The sequence below is a fragment of the Gracilinanus agilis genome, chromosome 5, assembly GCF_016433145.1.
Source record: "Gracilinanus agilis isolate LMUSP501 chromosome 5, AgileGrace, whole genome shotgun sequence".
NCBI lineage: Eukaryota > Metazoa > Chordata > Mammalia > Didelphimorphia > Didelphidae > Gracilinanus > Gracilinanus agilis.
The window spans coordinates 67,334,516-67,358,457 of NC_058134.1; the positions used below are offsets into that span (position 1 = coordinate 67,334,516).

Sequence of the window (23,942 nt, forward strand, 5' to 3'; positions counted from 1 at the left end):
ATTACTTTGTTCTTTCCAATTTCTATCTAAATTTTCATTACCCTTTCTGACTTCCTAACTTGCCCTACCTTTTTTTTATTAGGACTTCCAACTACTCCAGATATTACCTCTTACTTGTTTTATTGTTAATTAACAAAAATATCTAAAAATGTATGTGTTACTCTGAATCTTAAATTTATTATTTCTATGTCAAGAGATGAGTCTTGCAGTTAATCATAAGTCCTCTAGAATCACTTCTTAACCATTTAATTTCCCTTTATTTTAAATTTCTTCAGCTTTGTCCAATTCTTCATGGCACCACTTAGAGTTTTCTTGGCAAAGATGCTAGAGAGTTTTGCCATTTCCTTTTCCAGCTCATTTTATGGATGAGGAAATGGAGGCAAACAAGATTATGTAACTTGCCCAGGGTCACACAGCTAGTAAGTGTCTAAGGCCAGATTTGAACTCATAAAGATGAGTTCTTCTTGATTCTGGCCCTGCATGGAACCGCCTAGCTGCTTTCCTTTAAACCTATTAGTACTTAATGTCTCTCTCTTTTCATTTTCTAATTACTAACAAGAAGGGGATTTTTTAAGAGCACAAAGATTAGTAAATTGCTTAAAATGTTTTAATTTAACTTACTTACAATTTCAATTAAATACATTCTCTTGTTTGGCCTCACAACCAACCAGGGAGATTGTGCCATAGAAATATTATCATAGCTGAGGAAACCTTAGCTGAGGAAATCTGAGAGATTAAAAGCTAGGACTTTAACAGAGAACTTATAACTGTCTTGAATTCTTACAACTATAACACACTACTTTATTATCAACATTTTACAAATGAGAAATCTGAGGCTATTATCCAAAATCACCAAACATCAGGATTTAATTCCAGGTACTCTGATTTTTCAGCCAGAGCTCTTTCAGACATAATATACTGCCAAGCTCTTAGTCCCAACCTTATAATGTCAATCAATGGTAAACAAGAATTTAATTCACCCTACAATCAACTTTCCAGGGAAATTGCTACTCTACAATGTGAGGACTAATTGTATATACCACACTGTGGAGCAAAGTTAATGAAGATTTGAGCTTCTGAGATATGAGGGGGAAAATAACTATAATGAGACCAAATTGGGCCAGATGCAGTAGTAGTGTGCACATACCTGCTACTGGTAAGTCTCATGGTATCCTTGAGCCCAGGAGTTCAATAGTATGGCTAAGACTAATCCGTACTGAGTGAAGCACCAATATGGTGACTCTCCAAGGAACAAGAGACCACTGGCTAGATAAGGAAGGCAAACCAGCCCAGGTCAGAAATGGAACAAGTCAATTTTCATGTCAACCAACAGTGAGATTGGACCCATGAGTGACCACCATAAACTAGGCAATCCTGACTCAAAAATAAATAAATACAAGCATTTATTTCAAGTTACAAAATTTTAAAAATAGCTTAAATAGTATTCTTCACATAATGTATATATTTGCATATATATGAGAATATATATACCACATATTTATGTATGTCAGATCTATATCACACATATAGCTTGGAAATCATGGCAAGGATTACAAGATAAATGTGGAACTTATTGAGAATGTCACTGTTATAAAATATATTTAATAGAGGTTGATATTGAAAAATATAAGTGTTTCCTACTCCATATTTGGTCATCACAAGCACAATAATATACCTGGAAAATTATCTAAAATGAGTCACAACCCATTTGTAACCTGCCTCATTTACAACTGATGTGGTTCTACCCATTAGCTAGGAGGGAAATGATGACAGTGGCCACTGCCTGATAGATTCAGGCTATCTGCAGGGAGAGTGAAGTTAACCTTCTCTATTTTTTTGGTCTCTAGTGTTCCAGGTTAACCTTTTCACATTGGTCTTTAAAAAGCTAATGAAGAGGGGGCAGCTGGATAGCTCAGTGGATTGAGAGCCAGGACAGTTCCTACGTTCAAATCTGACCTCAGACATTTCCTAGCAGTGTGACCCTGGGCAAGTCACTTAACCCCCATTGCCTAACTCTTACCAATTTCTGTCTTTGAATCAATACATAGTGATTCCAAGGCAGAACATAAGGGTTTAAAAAAAGCTAATGAAGAGATGAGCCTATCCCTACTAGAAGTTCTGTTATCAAGAATGCAACCAGTCAACCCCAAGTTCGTCCTTAGCCTCTGACTTACTCTCCACATCACTATAATCCCAAGAGAGTTTAGTAGGTGGAGATTTTTTTCTATAACTACCTCAGTTATATTGTTGAGACAGAATGATATGGTGGGAAAATGTTTTCCTTCATTAGGAAGAGGATCAGGGCTCAAATCCTGACTTTGGGGCATGTCACATTTCTCTAGACTACAGTTCCTCAATTATAAAATGGAATGGTTGGACTAGATGGCTTCTAAGGCTCCTTCCAACTTTAAATCTAAATTTTAGATTTAAAAAATAGCATTACTTTTCTCTTTCAAGCAAGAACACTCCCTTATTTTGCTTATATGCCCCATTTTCACTTGTCCCACCTCTACTCAGTTGGCAACCCACCATTAGCAACATTTTAAGAATTGCCACATTTTGGACAAGTCCTGCTGATGGTACTTGGCCCTGTACCTTGACACAGATATAAATCTGACTTTTACCAGTTTTATACATACTTAGTGATTCCAAGGCAGAACATAGGGGTTTTTAAAAAAGCTAATGAAGAGATTAGCCTATCCCTACTAGAAGTTTTATTATCAAGAGTACAACCAGTCAATCCCAGGTCTGACCTTAGCTTTACCCTATTACTATCCAACCTAAAACTTAATGTGGGGAGAGGAAAACAGAAAAAACTTTAAAACAAATATTTTGGGGGTTTTTTAAGAATGTTTTATCTCTCCCTGTGTTATCACTTAGAATTGTCTCATCTGTGCTGTTTCTTACCAGATTAGAAGTTCTTTCTACTTTCATGTAGGTTATTGTGGTAATTAGAGCCCTGGACTTATAGTTAGAAAAATGAGTTCAAATCCTATCTCAGATGTTTACCTGCTGTGTGACCCTGGACAAGTCCCTTAGACTCTTTCACCTTAGTTTCTTCCTCTGTGAAATGGAGGCAATAATAATTCTACTTTATTGGTTATCATAAAAATCAAATGAGATTCCATATGTAAAAGCACTTTTCAAACTTTAAAGTAATTGTAAAATAAATGTCACTTATTATTATCATAGGATGGTAAATGTGTGGATTTAGAAATGGAAAGAATCTCAGAGGGCATCTAATCTAACACACTCATTTTAGAGATAAAGGAGCTGAGCCCCAAAGAGGTTAATTAACTTTTCCAGGCTCACACCACTTATTAGCATATGAGGCAGGATTCAAACCAGATCTTCCCAGTACCAAGGCCAGTGCCCAGCCATTATGCCATATTGCCTGATTCTTAGTCCAATTTTGTCCAGGCCCGTGTAAGTAGCTCTTGTGAACTTCATTTCTGAAATGTCCTTCTATCCTAACTTGCTTCTGTTGAATATTATAAATAATCCACAGGTTTTTTTTTCTTTTAATATGTGGGATAATATGGGACATAGCAAGTCTCAGGGATGTTGCAGAACATTGCCTCGACATAATATCTGATATTGAGAACAAAGGAGAAGGGAAAAAGTCTTGTGAAAGGAAAATGTTCCAACTTCTAGGGCCTTAAACTTTCCTATCCATTTTCCAAAGTTGAAGTTTCACTAAGAATACAGAATCAGTTCTTATGGAAAGTGGTATTTATCTTCCTTCTAAGCCAAATCATTTATAGCTCAGTCATCACATTAAGCTGAGCAATGGATAAGTTGACTCACTGCTTTTAAAAGTTCTCTTTGTAACTGGCTGATGATCTGTTTCTCAGCTCTCCCAAAATGAACATTTTCCAAAATTGAACCCTACTGTAAAGTGTTATAATTTCGTGCAAATGTCTGTGTACTTTGTCCAAACTGATGTGCTAGGCATTATATTCTGAGTCAAGGTTGTCAAGGGTTTAATTTTTTGTTGCTAAACTTAAGCAAAGCCTAATGATGGTATTAATGCTTACTTCAAATTAAATATAGATTTTAAACAATCAGAATGAGATTTTTTTTTTCCATTTAGGTAGATAGAGTAGACAGCACAGTAGTGGCAGAGTCACATAGAGAAGAGAATGCTGGGTTTAGAGTCAAAAATCCTGCATTCAAATCCTTTCTCTGATATTTGCTCACTGATTACCCAGGGAAAGTCACTGAACCCCTAATTTGGGTAGGATTTATCTATGAAGTCACATAGGATTGTCTTCTAGTTGTTAGAGTTTTCACACTGAAATTGCTCTAATAAAATCTCAATCCTGCGTGTATATATACAATAGGAGGTTTTTCACTTGCTTAGCACAAAATACCTGTAGCTTCAAAGCAGGTGTTAAAATGCCAGTATATGCTGCTGAGTGAGTCTCTCCATGATATGATGAATCCACAGAAAAAGAGTATTTTAGTGTATTGAGAAGACCGTAGCTGTGTTCCTGAAAAGTTGTAATTATGGGGAGTTTTGATCATTCTTAATATGATATGTTTAGGGAACTGTAAAATCACATATTTAATGCTGGAAGGGATATCAAAGGTCATCTAGTCTAATATCCTTTTATAAATGAGAAAATTGGGGGGCAGCTGGATAGCTCAGTGGATTGAGAGCCAGGCCTAGAGAAGGGAGGTCCCAGATTCAAATCTGGCCTCAGACCCTTCCCAGCTGTGTGACCCTGGGTAAGTCACTTGACCCCCATTGCCTACCCTTACCACTCTTCTGCCTTGGAGCCAATACACGGTATAGACTCCAAGATGGAAGGTGAGGGTCTAAAAAAATAAATAAATAAACAAACAAACAAACAATCAAATAAACAAATAATTAAATAAATGAATGAATAAATGAGAAAATTGTTGGCCTAAGGTCACATAGGTAGAATATGACTGGTGCAAAATCCTTTTATAAAGTGAAGACTCTTTTTTGCAATGTGAACTTCAATTCTCCATTTTTATTCATCTCTTTTCCCCAGAATTTAATCTTAAAGAAAACCTAATCTGTTAAACTGATTTTTCCAAAGCATTCGTTTTTTTCAGACCCTGAATTGTTTAAAAATGATTATGTAAGCTTACTCTCTTCCCTCCCTTTCCCTAAAATTTTCTCCACCTGATAAGAAAAGTTCTGCCTTTTAAATATCTTCCCTCTTTCCTATAATGTCATTCAAAACAATTAGTTAGCTTTAATAATAGAAACATAAAAGCACATTAACTGATTCATGTGCCGATTGTTCTTTCCTGGCTTGTGTGTGTGTGTGTGTGTGTGTGTGTGTGTGTGTGTGTTTGCCTCTATACAAACATGATTCCTTCCACACAATCAGAGCCCCTCCAGCTCCCAAACCAGGGGCTAAAGTGCTAAATGACTTAGTTTCCCTCAGGGATGGACTCTGACATTCAGATAGGATTCAACTCTAGGCTGACCAGGCAGGAACATGACTAAAAAGATTAGTGAATAATTTGGGTTTTCTACCATGTGTTCACTGTTTCCTCTCCTTTCTTAAAGCTTCAGCAGCTAATTATAGACATTGGCACCTGTGATTCTCTTTGACTCAGAATCTGTTCAAAGCATTACTGTAAAGGAGTCACCCTTTATCTGAGGACTTGTTCTCTGCCAGGCTGATCACTCTGCTACCATGTTTCCACAGTATGCCGCCACATTTCAAACTATGCTCTGTTTGTCTCTGTTCAGATGTTGCATCTACCCCTGCAGATTTAAAACATTTTAAACCTTTATCCTATTTTTCAAACAGTCATCAAAATCAAGCATCTGAAAGTATTAGAGAAAATATTTTTAAATAGCATTGAATTATAATAAAATGACTCAGTGATTATATAATTCGATATATTTGAGGATGTTTTTATTTTGCACAAGTCATTTAACCCATCAGGGTTCTCCAGGTTACTTTCTGGGATTATAAATTAAAGAGAAGGTGTCAGCATTCATTGAAAGAGTTTTCTCCCCAGGGTGTTTGGTCCCATCCCTATCCCTACAATTAATTATGTTTGTTATCCTAATGTTGAAAATCCTCATATACTTTTCATCTAGTTTGATCATTTTATAGAAATATTCCTGTAGCCTCTGCTAAGATCTGATTTACATTTTTGTATCCCTATTCATTAATCTTTCTTTGCTTTATTCTTTCTTGCATTTGGTATTAATTTAAGACTGATCTGATAAAGAATTCTGGTAGAATTTTTTTTCTTTCTCAAATTATTAAGAGCCATTTGCAGAGCCTAGGTGCTAATTACTCTTTCATTTTTTAATAGCATTCACCTATAAACCTACCTAGACCCGATTTTTTTTTGGTGGTTTCTTAATAACCTATCTAATTTCACTTTCTGAGACTGGGTTTTTTGAAATTTCTTCTTTCTATTCTGTTAATTGAAGTACTTTGCATTTTTGTAAGTAAATTTAATTTCTTCATCATTTTTATTCTTTGCTTTTTTATTTCTATTCTGCTTTATATAAATCTATGCATTTTTAAATTCTTTCGGTAATTTGATTCTTTTCATTTAGTTCTATACATTTCTAATAAAATATCTTCATGCAAAACTTAGTTTGTGCTCTAATATGTTGTCATGTTGTTGTTTCTTTTTAATCTATGTACCACATGATAATTTTCTTTGATTCAAATTTGGTTTCATTAGTATTGGAAATTCCTGGTATGGTACCTCCTTTCACTCAGCACTGTAATTCTACACTAACTTTGAGTCCTAGAAAATTGCCTGAACACTGAGAGATTAAATAATTTGGTCTGTTGTTACATAGGTATATGTTAAAGGTAGAAATTGAACCCAAGCCTTCCTGGCTCTCAAAACACTGAACTGCATTACTACTATGTCTTACTTACTAGATTGTAAGCTCTTTGAGGACAAGTACTGTCTTCTGTCTCTTTTTGTATCCCCAACACAGTATCTATATATAATAGGTGCTTGATCAGTATTGATTGATTGAGGCTTAAATGAAATTGTGCTCTTGACTTCTACTCATCATGTCATGTTGCCTCTGTTTGTGTAAAGTAGCAGCCGAAATGGTAATTAAATGTCAGAATTCTGCAAATCAGAGTAAAAACTTAAAAAACAGGACTGATGATAATAAATAAGTAGCATTTATATAGTACCTACTTTGTGTCAGGCAGTATACTAAGCACCTGATAAGTATTGTCTCACTTGATCTTCACATTAGTTCTAGAAGTTAAGTATTATTATCCCCATTTTATAGAAGAAGATATTGAGGCAAAGAGGTCAAGTGACTTTCTCAAAGTCACACAGCTAGTGTCCGAGGCTCAATTTGAACTCAAATCTTCCTGACTCCTGGCCTAACTCCCTATAGGTTCATGCTACCTAGCTGCCTCAAATATAAAAAAATAGTACAATGAGAAAATCTCATAATAAAATAGCCTTGTAGATCACAAGAAGATGTGACAGTCAATATTTTACATTTCTTGTGATTGTATAAAATTGCTTTTTCTATATTCTCTCCCCTACTTCTATGACACATGACTTGGATATTAGAAATCCATTGGGCAGCTCAGATTCTCCATCCAGTCACAAAAGTGACTTATAGAGGATATTTTCCTCATACTGAATAATTAATTTCATAAGTATAATATTGATACTGTCTTTTTTTAAGTGAAGCATCAAGAGGTATAAATTACAAACAAATTAAATTTTTGAAAAGATCACTAGGTTAGGCATCAATAACCCTGTGTTCCAATCATGATTGTCCCCCTACCTTGCTACAAGCCCTGGAGCAATCTTGACCAAGTAGATTGAGAGACAGCCTACCAGTCTACAGAGACAAACTTCCAAAAAAAAGCCTATAGTACTTGATTCAAGTCCTGCCTCTGTTCTTGCACAAGTTACTTCATCTCTCAGGAAACCATCTTGGTTATCGAAATTATGGAAATGCTTCTTGAGTTACATGTGATGAAGAGATGAGAATACAAAGACCTATTATTTACTGTGCAATCTCTTCTCCATTTACATTAGGAAAAGATATTTGAACAGAAAGAAGTTGATATTGATCAGAAATTAATTCATGGAAACAATTTGCATTACGTGGCCAAGTGATCAATTCAGATTCTGACGAACTTCTCAAATACCTTTTACTACACAAATCAATAAATGATTAAGCTGTTCACTGTGTTCATTTAGCAAGTGTTCAGTATATTTGAGAAAGATGTTCATCAATGAAATTTGAAAGAGAAAAGATCTCTGAATCCTAAAGAGTGTTAATTTGTCAAGAAGATGTTCATAGGGTCCTGCATGTACAGTGTTGGACCTCAAATCAGAAAAGCCTAACTTCAAATCTGTGTCTTTGGACAAGCCATTTAATCTTTATCTGCCTCAGTTTCTTTAAATGTTAAATGCAGATTATAATAGCACTTATCTCCCAGGATTGTTGAAAGGATCAAATGAGATGATATTTTTAAAGTAGTTAGCATAACGCCTAGTGCATGAAATAAATGCTATTATTATTATATTACACGAGGAAACTAGGGTCAAGTGATGTTAAGTGACTTACTCAAAATCACCCAGGTGGGGAATAGGTGCAGAGCTGAAATTCATACAGATGCCCTCTGATCCCATACCTAGTCTTCTTCTCATTCTCTTTTAGTGTTGTCTATCTTATGTCTTTAAAATGTTCACATAACATGACAGGGCGTGATGACTTTGAATGGCCCAAAGGATTGGTAGCAAATGTATTTTCAAGGTTCCTCAGGCAGTTAGTTATTTTAAGAGGTGTATTAAGACCTCAGGAGAATTTTCACCTCTTTGGCAACCAACTGATATTAAAATATGACAGCTAAAATCACAGCCCCATATGAGGAGATGGATGCAAGCCAAGCACAATGGTTAGATTGGTACCCTGAGGCTTGGTGTTCGAGATATGAGAGGTCCAGTATGATTAATGTGTGTTCTAAAATCAGTTCAGTTGGACTAGAGTACACCTATGTTTTAATTTCTATTCCTCTCTCTAACGGTCACCCCAAGGCAGATGATGAATCAGTACATTTATTCAGGTTTGAACATTTGCCACCACATCAAAGGTTAATACTTTGGGATAATTCTGCCTTTAATAGCAAATCCCCTCGGACACTGTGCTAAAATAAGACGTGCTACTGAGCACAGAAAGCTTTTAGTAGTAGAGTAAAAGTAAATGTCACAAATGTAGATGGAATAGGCTGCAAATGGGGAAAGGCTGGTGGGCCTCATGATTATTTCTATTCTGCTCAATAGAGGTTGTTCACTTCAGCTCTTGCTACCTCTCTGAACATCACATCAAAAATCCATAACACAATTTGAATGCACCCAGGCAAAATCCATCCTGATGTTAATTATACCAAATATATACCACAATATGGTGAAGGGCAAAAGGACTCGAGCTCAACCAAGTATTTTACTACCTCATTTATAATTGGCAAAATTGCCATTTTCTTCCCCAGAGTTACCTATGTAAAAATTTTACGTCTGGTATTAGATCAGTAATGTATAACCTCCCTAAGGGTCAAGGACTGTATTTCCCATAATTTAGCACTGTACCTCACACAAAGGAAGCACTTGCTAAGTCTCTGTTGAATTTGAATTTATGTCATGGAAATGATCCAAAATAATATCAAATAGGGGTAAAATAGTATATCAAAGAGTAGAAGGAGACCAACAGAGCTAGAGGTAATAGTTAGGAACCTTGGTTCAGGAGACAGAAAGGGCTAAACACTAAACACTGAAATAAATGGCCTTGAAGCTTCAGGCAAGGCTAATATCATGCTTCCATCTTAGATCATGGGATAGAATACACAGTTACAAGCTCTCCAGGGCAAAGTGGACAAAGAAAAAATACCATGTGACAAGGAAATATTGGAGGTTGGGGCAAAAACCTGCACCCTTTTGATAAAGATACCTCTAATACCTCTTTTGTCCCAAGATCTTATGTGTTACTCACAGAATGGTACCCTCATCGATTATCTCATTTACTAACTCTTAAAAATTGCTAAACTCGATTTATTCCCCCAACTCTAATCTCATCTTTCTTGCTTTATTGAAGGAAAGATATCTTTTAGGATTCTTCAATTTGAATTAGAAGAAATTGTATAGAATATCTTGGTCAACCTTGTCACTTTAAAGTTAAGGAAACTAAATACCAAATAAATGAAATAATGCACAGGGTTAGATAGAAAATGCTGAGATTTGAATTCAGATCAACATTTTTTCAAAATTCAATATTCTTTCCATTGTGTTATGTTGAATTATGTGGCCTCTAATGTTTATTCTGTCTAAAATTATGGACATTTATAATTCAACTTTCATTTATTTGCAGTGTCAGTGCAACAAAATGATCTTTTTATTTTTTTTGTTATTTACAAAGAATCACAATTCTACTTAATTGATCACATATGAGGAATTATAAGAGGCAATTAGGCAATGCCACAGATAGAATGCTACATTTGGATTCAGGAAAACTTGTGTTAAAATCTGGCTTTAGACAGGGGCAAATTACTTCATTCTGACTCAGTTTCCTCATCTGTAAAATGAACTAGAAAAGGAGATGGCAAATCACTCTAGTATCTTTACCAAGAAAACTCTATATGGGGTCACTGAGAGTCAGACATGACTATAAAAATGACTTGAACAATAGCATAGCGAATTCTGAGAGAGTATAATGCAAACTCTATAAATGTATACTAAACCAACTGAAACCAGATTAGAAGCTTGTGAAGTCTCAAAAAAATTATTAGATATTTAAAACTGTGGGCCTGAGATTATTTTTCTCAGCATAATCCTTACCCTCCTACACAAAGCTCAGGCCAAGGAACACTTAGGTTACTCCCAAGGCCATCATAACACACAATGAGGTGATTTGGGGATCATTACAGAATACATTAATTCTTATGATATCACTTAGTAAGAGGCCAAATGAGTTATTTATTTATGGTCTTTTGATATTTCCTACTTACTATACTCCCCATAAATTTTTCATGAGCTCAGTTTTTCTTTGCTTCAGACTTTTCCCCCTCAAATTTCATTTATCTTTCCTGTTAGAGTATTATCCTTCATTCTGTTCATGAACATCTTTCCCTTTTATTCCTACATTCATTTTCTTCTGGCTTTTTGTTTCTGTCCATGTTCATTCTGAATCCAAATCTTCTAGTCTTCCCTTTGGGGGATTGTTTCACCCTGTAGCATTCTTGTCCTTTAAATCACTAGTGTAATAATAGGATTCAGTTACTTGACCCACTGAGTAATTCCCAATAAAAGATAATTTGCTTAATATTCCTTAACACCTAGAGTTTCTTAGCTCTGTTTCATGCTTCAGAACATGTTGACCTCAAAGTTTTATGACATAATTTTGCTTTTCTGCATCTTATCCCTAATGGATGTTATGGAATATAGACAGAGATTAATCCATTTGTAGTGACTACTCATTCCACAAAAAGGCAGATAACCTCCACCCAAGTGCTGAGTTGCAAGGTTTTAAAGGTATCAAAGGAATTTTTAAAAGTTTAACTTAATTGAAAAAGAGTGGATTTGAACAGAGAGAGCCATGGTGATTTAGTAGCAGCAAAAGTCTAAACCACTCTGACAATCCTTCCAGACCAATCTTTAAAAAGCACCTCAAAATGACAGGACTCAAAAACAAACAGCAAGAAGGAGCAAGGGGGCTCTCCTGCTGAACACAGCTTGAAAAGTAGACAGAGAGGTGATTTTTACAGGATAAGAGGGAACCAGAAGCAAAACGGCACACAGAGGAATGCTGGCTGACCACATTGCCACCTGCTGCACTAGGTTCCTTGATTGGACATAGCATAACTTCAGAATCCCCAAATGAGGAATACACCAGAAACAGAGCATCTCAGACCCACCCCTTGAAGTCCCAGGCCCTGGCATCAGCCCACAGTAAAACCTGGAAGTCCATAGCATTGTGTGCTTTTAAGCCTGTCCAGATGCAATACAGATCTAGCCCCAGGGCAAAATATCTCACACTGCTGAAGTCAGCAGCAGAGGGGTACAGATTCAGCAAGCAGCTTTCAGAATTTCCAGTTCACAGACAAAAAAAGACTGGGAAAATGAGCAAACAGAAAAAGAAATATTGAACACTTGAAAATTTCTATGGGGACAATCAGCAAAGAACAGAACCAACAGGGGATGGTGAGATTCAAGCAACCACATGCTGTAAGGGTTAAAATAGGGGTTTTGTCAGAATAAGAGAGCAGCTTTTAATAATTTAAGTTTTAATGAGAATATAATGAGTTGTAAATTAATATTATGCCTTTAAGCCAGAGAAAAAGAAAACTTCCAGCAGCTTTTAACAATTAACAATTTAGTTTAATTAAAATAGAGATAGTAAAAGAATATAGTAAAGGAAGGAAAGATAGAAAAGAAGATAAAGAGATTACTAATCTTATAACCTATAAATATACCAAAATTCCTAAACTACCTAAAATTCCCAAGACTACCTCTAACTATCTTCTGATGATATTTTCTTCTTCCTGGCACAACCCAGGACTAATCTAAACTACTCTATCTATAAATTACTCACTAACTACCTAACTCCCTAAAATAAAAGGCATTTACCACTCATTCTTTCAATCAGTTTTCTATAGCCTCTCAACTGTCAGTAGCCAACTGACAGCAGATCCTTGCCTCAGAGACAGACCTCCTGCTCTCTAGAGATCCTGGAAGCAAAAAACCCTTTAAAAGCTAAATCCAAACGCCCTCTCAGTAAACTCAGGCCCTCCTTTATATTCCAGCAAGTAAATGCCTACCACACAGCAACCAACCCCCAATGACCAACTCACACCCAGAAGCCAACTTCCCTGCAACTGCCAGTCCTGTCAGCAACTAACTGACCAACTTCTCAGCAACTGCCTCTCCTCACTGTCAGCAACTGACAGCCTGTAACTGATGCTGGCTTAGCAGAGGGCTCCCTGGTTCCTACTTCCTGTCACTGTGGGCTGGTTAATCTCTACACATCTCTATAGTAATAGGACCTCCAAATCCCCCATTAAATTAAAGAAATTAAAGAATTCATTTTTATAATGCAAAACTTCAAAAAAAAACAAACAAAACAGAATCCATCTCAAACTCTGGAAGAACTTAAAAAGGAATTCAAAAATCAAATAAGACAGATTAAAGAAAAATGGGAAAGATAAATCAAAGTAATGCAAAAAGAAAAATAGCTTAAAAAACAAAATTATTCAACTGGAAAAAGAGGTACAAAAATCCAATCAAGAAAAGAGTGCCATGAAAAGGAGAATGGACCAAATAGGAAATGAGGATCAAAAGGTCATGGAAGAAATTCAGTCTTTAAAAATTAGAATTGAGCAAATAGAAGCTAATGACTTCATGAGACATCAAGAAACAATAAAACAAAATCAAAAGAATGAAAAATAGTGGATTAAAAATAATTATTAAGGCCACCCATTTCTGTTGAGTTAATAGGCACTTTAGTAAGATTTTTTTTAAATATAACTACTTTGGAAGGTATTGTGTTTTAATTTACTAAAGTATTTTTAAAATAAACTTTGTGCTAAACTAGTTTTCATATCTTTGCAGAGAAGCTAGTAAATCTCCAAATTTTTCTTTTTTGCATATTAGCTTTAATCAATATAGCTTTGATTTTCCCCATTTCATTACATATTTACCTAATGTTTCATGTACTCTTTAAGATTCTTTTCATATGCCTTTCTTCGTTGTGCCAGAAATACTTTAACATATAGGGTTGGTTGAATTTTTTTGAAAATTCTTGATTTTTTTGGAATGGCTAAATAAGTGTGGCATATGATTATGATGCAATACTGATATGCTATAAGAAATGACAAATGAGTTCATTTAAAAAAAAACAAAACAAAACATGGAAAGACATACATGACATTATGATGAATTAAATGAGCAGAACCAAGGGATAGACATAGTGTTTGAAGAATGACTCATGTATGTCTACCTTCAGAGAAAGAACCAATAAATTGAAATGAACAAAACATAGAAAAAAAAAAGATACACATATCTTTTTGTCAAATTATGTCTTCCCAAATGGGGGAGGAGAGAAGGAGTTACCTAGGTATTTTAATGTAACAAACAAATAAATGAATTTAAAATTTAAGAAAGTAAACATAACTTTAGTGGTACAAAAATTATTTAGAAAACAGTGAATATGAAGCTGGGTTTAATTTAAACTATGAAGTATACATAGGTGAAACTTTATGTAAACCTCATAAATACCACAGGAATCTAGACTCTATGAGGACGTAATTATTTAATAATTATAAACACAAAAGCATTCTTTTTTCCTATTGCTTAGGAAATCTATTCTTCAGTGGGGCTATTTCTGTGTTCCATATGACTCAAGGTCAAAAAGGAATGAAAAAATAAAATATGGATTTGTACTGAGAAGTTATTTCTGTATAAAGGTTATTGAGAAAGGAGAGAAAACGTTTTATAATAGGGATTGTTTTATATGGAGCATTCTACACAGCAGACTATTGAGATGCATAGTATCTTTCAATATGTGACCTTCAGGACATTTTTATTTTGTATTTTTTAAATTTGGTAAGTATTTTGGTAAATACAGTTACTTATATCTCCCATTTCCATGCTATAATTATTGCTTGAAGGCATTGCCTTGTGCTAGGATATCATTCCATGACTCGACAATCAGTCAATAAGCGTTTATTAAGCTCTTATGTGTTAGGTGCTAAGGATATGAAGGTAGAAACAGTATTCCTGCCTTGAAGGAGCTAACACTCTAATGGGGGAGGTAACATTAAAATAACTGTAAATGTGTGTGGGGGTGTGTGTACTGTGTAAATAGAAGTATTTTCAGAGAGGAGGTACTAGCAGGTGGAGGAAGGAAGAAGGGGACTGGTTCCTGGGATGGCCTCCTGAATAGAGTGACATTTGAGTTTAGTCTTAAAGGAAGCCAAAGAATCTAAAAGGGGAGAGTGAGAATGAAAAACAGTCTTGGTATAGGAGACAGCCACTGGAAAAGCATGGTACATGGAACATCCTATAGCAGAACAAAATGTTAGTGACACTGGGACATGAGATACATGGCATGGAAGCAAATATAGGGTAATTAGAATGAAAAGGTAGGAAGGAAACAAGTTGTGAAGGGCTTTAAATAACCAAGGATTTTACATTTGATCCAAAAGGTAATAGGGAGCATTTGGAGTTAATTGAGTAGGGGAGTAATACAGTCATACCTGCATTTCAAGAAGATCTTTTTGGCAGCTAAGTTGAAAAAAGATTGGAGTAGGGAGAAGTTAGACAGACCAGAAAGCTGTCGTAGTAGTCCAGGTGAAACGTGCTGAGGATCTCTACACCGTTATGACCACATGGAGAAAGGAGATTATCTGTCATTATAAAGGTAGAAATGCTAACATTTAGCAAGATACCAAATATGTGAAATGAAGGTGAATAATGAATCAAGGATGTCATACTGAAACTGTGAGCCTTGGTGAGTGGGAAGATAGTGGTAATCTTCAACCATAATAAAAAATGTGAGGATACAGGAGAATAAAAATAATGGATTCTATTATTGGAGAGTGGATCTCATGAGACCTGCCCAGAGAAGATAATTTAACATAAGATAATTAATAAGATTGCCAAACTATATGGCATAGAAAAAGAAAGAAAGTTCCAGAGAGAACCTTGGGGGACATGCAGTTAGGAGATGTGATATGAATGATAGGGCAGCAAAAAAAGTTTTAGCAGGAGTATCCAGACAAGTAGGAGGAGAGCCAGAAGAGTTATGAAAACCCAAAGAGTAGATGTCACTACTCTGATCTTTTGAGGCTTGCTAAAGCCTTGCTTCCTTTTGTGGACACTATATCGCTTGATTCTCCGTTTCCAGTAGAGGCTGTACTTTTACTCATCACTGCCACAATTCCCCCCCTCACTGCCAGAATGACTACTACCTTCTCTTCTGAACACCATGACCCATACACCTACTCTTTCCAGATTCCTAGGGGAAAGAGCCCCTACTTCCTCCCAGTACTCCAATTAATGGTCTTCATGATGTCCCTTTCCCAAGACTTTTTGATTGGAGAGCTTCAACCTGACTCTGGACAAGAGGTGGGTCTTCCAGACACTAGGAGTCATGAATCCTTTGAAATGGCTACAGGAGGAGAATGTCCAGTTTTCTTTGCCACACACTATCCTTCATTTATTTATTTATTTATTTATTTTTGCCACACTATCTTAAGAGGTTTGTTTACAGAGAAATGAAAAGCTTTGTCTCCACCCTTATTCAGCTAGGGGCAAACACATTGTAGCTACAATCTTAAGATTAAACTTCTTTTTCCCTTTAAAATCTGATAGTTGTCTTAGGCTGCCAAAGAAAGGGAGTAGAGGCTAATGTTAAATTTCCACATCCTACTGACCTATTCTTCCTTCTTTCTGAGTGCTAATTACATTCTGAAGGATAGAATAGCAGGCCATTGCAAGTCCTAGTCTGACCAAAAAGTCTTTGATTCTTTAACTATAACATACATTCACATTACAGTTGTAAAATAATCTACACCGCATATCTCATTTAATCATTACAATAATCTCATGAGTGGGGGGGTTGCTATTATTATTGTCTCTATTTAACTTATGAAGAAACTGAGTCTCAGAGAGGATTGGTAGTTTGTCACAGATCAAGAGATTAGCCAACTTGGGTATTTAGACTCTCAAGTCCATTATTATATCCACTCCACCTGGTTCGATTCTGAAAATCTTGAGGAAAAATCATTGCCAACTGTGGCATGATATCATCTTCCTCCTATACCTAACAAGAATTCAGAAAACATGAATTTGCTATGCAATTAAGCTCTATAATAATTAATGCCAATAGAATTTCTGCCAGAAGAAAAAGTATTGTTATTTGGAGTCTCCTTTAAAAAATACCTTATTAATGTGAATCCATAATTTATCTTTAGCAAAACTGAAACCAAAATGCTGTACCTGGAATAGCATGATATTTTAACTGCTTTGAAATATTTAATTCAGTCTTCCAAAAATTTTATTCTTATGACTGCCTCATCAGTGTGAAGGTGACCCTAACACAGAGTCTCAAAGACTCTGTCAGTGAAGTGCAAGTTATGTCTAGTCCTGCCAATCTGGAAAGAGTTCAGATGAAGATCTGGCAAAAAACTATATGTGTCATGTCCAAGAACCAGCATAGTTGATCATGAAGAAGTTTATCAGATCACAAGGTGATTCATTGTTTTGGCCACCAGCCTCCATAAAAATGGACAAAAACATCAAATGGCTCACAGTCCTGGGTGGCTTCCATCTGCTTTTGCTGTGATGGTGACAAGGAGGCGTGAAAGCTGATGTGAAGAATGCACAATTCTTAGACAGTCTACCAAGATTCACTTAAGTGTTTATACTCTTAAAAGGCTTGCAATGCCCTTCATAACCTATTTCCCCACTTTCTCAGGGTTCTTATACCCCATAACAGTCCCTCACACATACTCAGCTATCCAGTGTCACTGGCCTTGCTGTTTCCTAAACAAGATACTCCATCTCCCAAGCCTGGATATTTTCATTGACTGTCCCCTACGCCAATAATACTCCCCCTCCTTATTTCTCCCTCCTGGCTAATCTGGCTTCCTTCAAGTTCCAGCTAAAATCTAACCTTCTTTAGGGAGCTACTACTGATCCTTCTGAATTCTAATACCTTTTCTTTGATGATTATTTCCAATTCACTCTATATGTAGCTTATTTGTATGTCATTGTTTTCATATCTCCTCCATTCATGTGAGCTCCTTGAGGATGGAGACGGTTTTTTGCTTTCTTTATATCCCCAGTTCTTAGCAAAATGCCTGACATGTAAGAGGTTCTTCATGAATACTTATTGACTGATAGACTTTACCTGGTAGTCATTAAGATAGACTGCTACAGGGATCGACTGGCATCCTTTCTGATGTCCTTATTATAAAGAGCCTCAAAATACATTAAGAACCTGGAACCACATGAAAGAATGGCTCAAATATTTTCCTTAGAGAGTCAAATAAAGAGGTTGGCAGAGCTGGTTTCATCTAGCATCCAAAGCAGACCACATCTTTGTGTTCTGGCAGATAAGTGAGAGGTTTACAGAATGATCCTTCTCATGTTGATTGTTTATTGATCTTTAAAAAAAACCTTTGACACTGTACACAGAGACTGATATGCTATGGTAAAATCGAATGCAATAGACTTCTGTACCAGCAGCAATGCAATGACCCAGGACAGTTCTGTGGGATTTATGGTAAAGACGCTACCCACATTCAGAGGAAGGACTGCAGGAGAGGAAACATATAAGAAAAACAACTGCTTGAACGCATGGGTCGGGGTGGACATGATTGGGGATGTAGACTCAAAACTACCACACCAATGCAATGATCAACAATTTGGAAATAGGTCTTGATCAAGGACACATGACAAAACCAGTGGAAATGTGCGTCGGCCATGGGTGGGGGGAGTGCGGGGGGTGAAGGGGAAAGGTAAGAGCATGAATCATGTAACCATGTTATAAATGCAAAATAATAAAAATAAATAAAAAATAAATAAACATAAAAAATAAAAAACAACAAAAAAAAACTTTGACTAGCTAGGATGGAATGTGATTTTGAAGATTTTCTTAATATTCTATTAGTGAATATGTTAAAACTTAATAAGACAGACAGATATAATCAATGGCATGATTTTTGTTCAGTGATCAGATTAATATTAACATCAAGAAACTGATAAACTACAGAAACATGCTCATATAAGGTGTTCAAGAAAATATTAAAACATACCATCCTTAGAATCCAAATAATAGAAAGTTATTTTGATAATAACAAGTTTGAGTGTATGTTTTTATTCAGAGATGACACTAGTTCTACTATTATGCATTACATGGAATTTTAGAACACTACAGAACCCCTTGCCTCAAGTCCACAGCAGTAGAAAAGTGATTGGTCTGAGTGCCCATACTGGAAAAACAAACTAGATGAAAAAATATATTTTTTAGAATAATGGCACATAATTGTACAGGCAGCCGGTGAAACAACTCATCAGTAGTCTTGTTTCTTGGATAGATGCTACAAATGTTTCATCAGTCTAGATTGCATTTGAGAAAGGGAGCTGGGTTTTTTTTTTGGTGATTTCAAGCTATTTGCTTCTAGAAAGGTTCATCTTTTTAACACTATTATTCTTCCAACAATGTTATTTAGTGAGGAATTATTGATCATGAGGATCTTGGAACCATAAACATCATAAGCAGTCCAAATGTAATGGAAATACCCTTAAGCGATGTAAGTTCAGAGTCACATATAACCAAATTTGATTGCATGAAAAGTAAAATAAAATATATTATCTAGGAAATTGCATGACTGGAAAAAGAGTGATTGGATAACATCAAATTATCAAAAGAGGAAGAAAAAGAGTTCTATTTCTGCTTTCAACTTAGCTGTGAAATCCTAGGCAAGTGCCTTCCCTTATATTTTACAGTTGAAGAAACTGAGGTCCCAAAAGGAAGGATGACTTGTCACAAGATCCAGAGTGAATGATAGAGCCAGCAGTTGAACCAGGTCCCCTAACTCCAAACCCAGTGCTCTTTCCAATGTACCACAGTATTCTTGCATGAAATATCCACACTTTAATCATCGTTGTACCATGGACCTCTTGAAAATGAAGTGATCCCTTGGAAAAGCTAGAACTATGATGTGATTCATAGGGGAAACAGAATGTGTAGCCAAGCCCAGAAATAAGTTTTCCCTCATTCTTCACAGGTGTGTCAGCACAGCTAACCAGTACTCGACACCGTCGAAACACATCTGTAGGAACACCATTTTGGATGGCTCCAGAGGTCAGATAAGATTTCAAGAAATACAGTTTTGGTGTTTAAATTCCCTCAATTTTTTCTTTCTCTCCCCCATCCCTTCTCAGTTTTCAAAGCTTCACAAATTTCCTTAATTTGTTGTTTGTAATAATTATGAAATTAAATTAATTTTAAATATAATAAATATGTTACATTTATAACACTAGTTTTTTTTTTTAGGTTTGGGAGTAATATATGTGTAGAGGGTACACCTGAGAATGAATAAGTCACCTAGAATTTATTAAACATCTTTGTGCCAGGCACTGTTATATACTAAAGATAAAAAAGAAATAGTCCTATGCCCTCAATGATTTTATAGACCATTAGGAGATATGATACATATACATGTAAATGCACACACAAAAATATAAACAGGGTGTCCCAAAAGTCTTTTTGCAGTTTTAAGGTGTTAAATCACATATATGTGTGTGTGTTTATTCTATACAAAAATAAATTTTAAAACAGAGAAGTTCATTATAGCCTTTATTATCCTAAAACTCATTTCTCATGCATGACACATTTGTGTCAGTAGCATGTTAATGATGTTTTAAACTATTTTAGAATTTTAAAAGTTTCAGAGATTGATTAAACTTCGTTTATTGAGGTAAGATCTACTATCCATTGAAGTATGTGGCATTTCCCAGCACTTCAGCATCCTGCCTCAGGGCTGGATTCAGCTTTTAATGCATTATCTATATATCATTACCTTCAGGAAGCTGTAAATCAGCTGCTAAAATAGCTGAGGGAAAGCAGTTTGCTGTCAAATCATCTTCTCCCCATGGTCACTAGAATGTTTCTAATGCCTTTAATTCTTCTACTTCCATATATCAGTAAGGACAAGGCATTTTTGAAAACTGGCATCATGGGATCTTTTAAAGAAACTGTTATTTGGTCAGCATTTACTGAAGGGAAGGGAATGCTCCAGAAGACTCAGCAATCATAGACAATCACAAAATAAAAACTATTTGCGAACTAAATACTTAGAGAAGGTTTGTGTTTGAAGCCAATGAGCATTCGCTATATAAAAGAAATTATTTCCCATCTAAGATGCGCAATTGTTGCTTTTGTTGCTAACATTTATACAGTGCTTTCGGTTTTACAAAGTGACCTACATGTATTTTCATTAGATCCTCCAAATCATGCTAAGATATAGGTATGCTTATTATCCCTATTCTATAAATGGGAAAGCTGAGGTTGGGAGATATTCAGTGATTTCCCCAAGGTTGCACAGCTTGTCATTGTGTATCAGGATTCAAACTGAAGTCTTGCTGACTTAAGTCCAGCACCCTCTCTATTGTGTCACCTAGTAAATCTTAAGAGGGAAAAAGGAAGAAAAATAAAATATCCCAGGCATATGTCTTTAAAAAAAAAACTTAGCTTCTTTTTTAGAATCAATACTTCGGACTGGTTCTAAGGCAGAAGAGCGATAAGGGCTAGGCAATGGGGGTTAAGTGACTTGTCCAGAGTCACAAAGCTAGGAAGTGTGTGAGGTCAAATTTGAACTGTCCAACTAATATAAAATGTACTTAACGATTAACCTATATTCTTTCTCTGATAATTTAGGATGCTTTTTAAAGTTCTAATTACTTCAAGATCATCCTTTAGAATATCAGTTGCCAATGAATAGTAAAATATGTTGACTGAGATTTCTGGTTGTTTGTTTTCTAGGTAAATGGTGGCCTATTCTCATTCCACACAAAGCTGTATGAGATTCAGTCTTGTTTGAATGCTCAACTGTTTGTTAAATATCCATTTCAATTAAGTAAACATTTTTAAGAACATATCACATACAAAGTACAAAATTGCATTGTGCCATTTATTAGCTCTCATTTTACCATTATCACAAATAGTAAAATGTACTTTGACCAGCAGGTACCACTATTTTCCTTGATTCATGAGATAACATATTGGCCAACTTTTTTGGAGAGTGGCATTGATCAAGCTACCTCACCCCACTAATGAATATTATTAACTGTAATGACAGGGATTGGGCAGGAAGTGAGTTCTAAATGGAGAAGGCTAGTAGGAGCCTTGGGGCACTCTATTATGTTGAAAGTCTGGGGAGAAAGAGTAATATGTAATATATTTATCTTATGTATTATATCATTCATGCACAAATCTATTTGCAAGCACACATACACATACACACACGCACACACACAAATACACACACCCTCACACACTACTCTAGATAGTAAGTTCTTTGGAGGCAAAAAACTGTGTCTGATCCATCTTTATATGTCCTTCCGTCTCCTAATAGAATGATTCTCATAGAGTAGATGCTTAATGAACATTTGTTCAATTTAGCATAGATTCCTAATGAAATGTCACATTTGAACCAGATTTTAACTTAACAGCCTCATAGTTCACAAATGGGCAACATGTCTAGTGCACATAATGAAGCTGCTAAACTCATGGGTTTTTTTGTGATAGATCTTAGTAATTATTCATTTAAGTTTTCTACTTTAGGGTCTTCTTGGAACCCTCACTTGTCAATGCATATTTTGGTGTAACCACCTATCTCGGACATTTTAAGACAAAGATTCAAGAGTTGTTAGCCCCAGAGGTAAAAAAGGAGAGCATGAGAAAAAGAGGTCTTAGAGATTTGGGTCCTTTTATCAAGATATTATCATAGACCTTTACTTAAATGATATACAATGATATAAGAAGCTTTCCCAGAATACACATTTCCATATTTTCTATTGGTTGCCATTTACAAAAATTTAAAGCAAGAAATAAAACCTTGAAGTTGTTGGAAAGTGTGCTTTCTCATGATGATCAGGGATTATGGAAATTGGTTAGGTGCCCAATCTCTCTGACCATTCTGCCCCACTTAATTCTAAATTGTGAGGCAATACTGAATGACAATTTGATGATAGCTTTATTATTGGTCATCTAATCTTCAGCAAACCTCTTAACTTTGAGGAAGGGAGAGAGCTACAAATTGAACTGAGGAAACTCCAAGATCCCTCTAAAATCTCTTTTGTGATTCTGCTATCATCACATCTCATATCTTTCTCTTAATCTCAATTACTAAGACCACTACTCTGAACCTCGCCTATTATGCAAAAGGCACCTGCTAGACATGAGGGATACAAAGATAATATGAAGCAGACCTTGCCTTCAGGAACCCTGTTTTCTGTCAGAGAAGTCAGGAGAAAACACATCATGTTCTAGGGCAAGCTTTCATAGAGGAAGTGGAACTTTAGATGGAGAAAATCTAAATCACTACAAATCAGAGGGAAGAGTAACCATAACAAAAATTAAAGAGTATGGTTCAGCCTGACCTGAGTGGAGGAATTGTGTAGTTTAATTAATTTGGTTTATATAATATAGTCAAAATAAATTATTTTGCATGTGGAGGATAAAGCAATCTGATAGTTAGGACTTCTGATTTGATTATTTGCCTTCCCACATCACCTATCAGTCATAATTGTGTTGAATTGCTGGATGGAAACCATTTTTGCTTTCAATCCTTAAATAGAATTTTTAAGCAAAATCTGAGAATTTGACTATATCTACTTTCTATCCTTTACCAGGTCATTGCATGTGAACAGCAACTGGATAGCACCTATGATGCCAGATGTGATGCATGGTCTTTGGGTATTACTGCTATTGAGCTGGGAGATGGAGACCCACCTTTTGCGGATCTGCACCCTATGAGAGCACTATTCAAAATACCAAGGTAGAGGTACTTTTGTGTAGAGTATTCACCAAAATCTTTCCTATTACCTCTTTCCATCTACTGAATGTTTTATGTAATATAGTTGAAAATAGTCAACATGGGGATACTAAGATCTATTTCAATATGTTGAGGCAAAATGCTTTGAGACATTATTTTGATTCTTCTCTCCTGTTTTCTAAGCAATTTTAATTTTCTCCTTGAAGTACAATGAATGTTATAAAATAGAATAAATCCTAGTAACTAGTGAACATTTTTTTCCGTCTTTAGCAGCAATGCTGTCTTAGAAATCAGTCATCTATGTTACTGTTGTTAAGCTCTTCCTTGTTGGAAAGAGAATATCTTTCACTTAATTATATAACACACTTAACTCATTTATGCTAG

At 35.6% G+C, this 23,942-nt stretch overlaps 1 protein-coding gene across 1 annotated transcript in view; it reads left to right on the forward strand.

Moving 5' to 3' along the window:
• Window positions 1-23,565, forward strand: part of LOC123248701 (myosin-IIIa-like) — a 66,962-nt gene extending 43,397 nt beyond the window's left edge. The window contains exons 5-6 of the mRNA XM_044677558.1: window positions 19,788-19,864; window positions 23,416-23,565. Coding sequence (XP_044533493.1) covers window positions 19,788-19,864; window positions 23,416-23,565 — 227 coding nt within the window. The remainder of the gene's footprint in view (window positions 1-19,787; window positions 19,865-23,415) is intronic.
• Window positions 23,566-23,942: the final 377 nt, after the last annotated feature.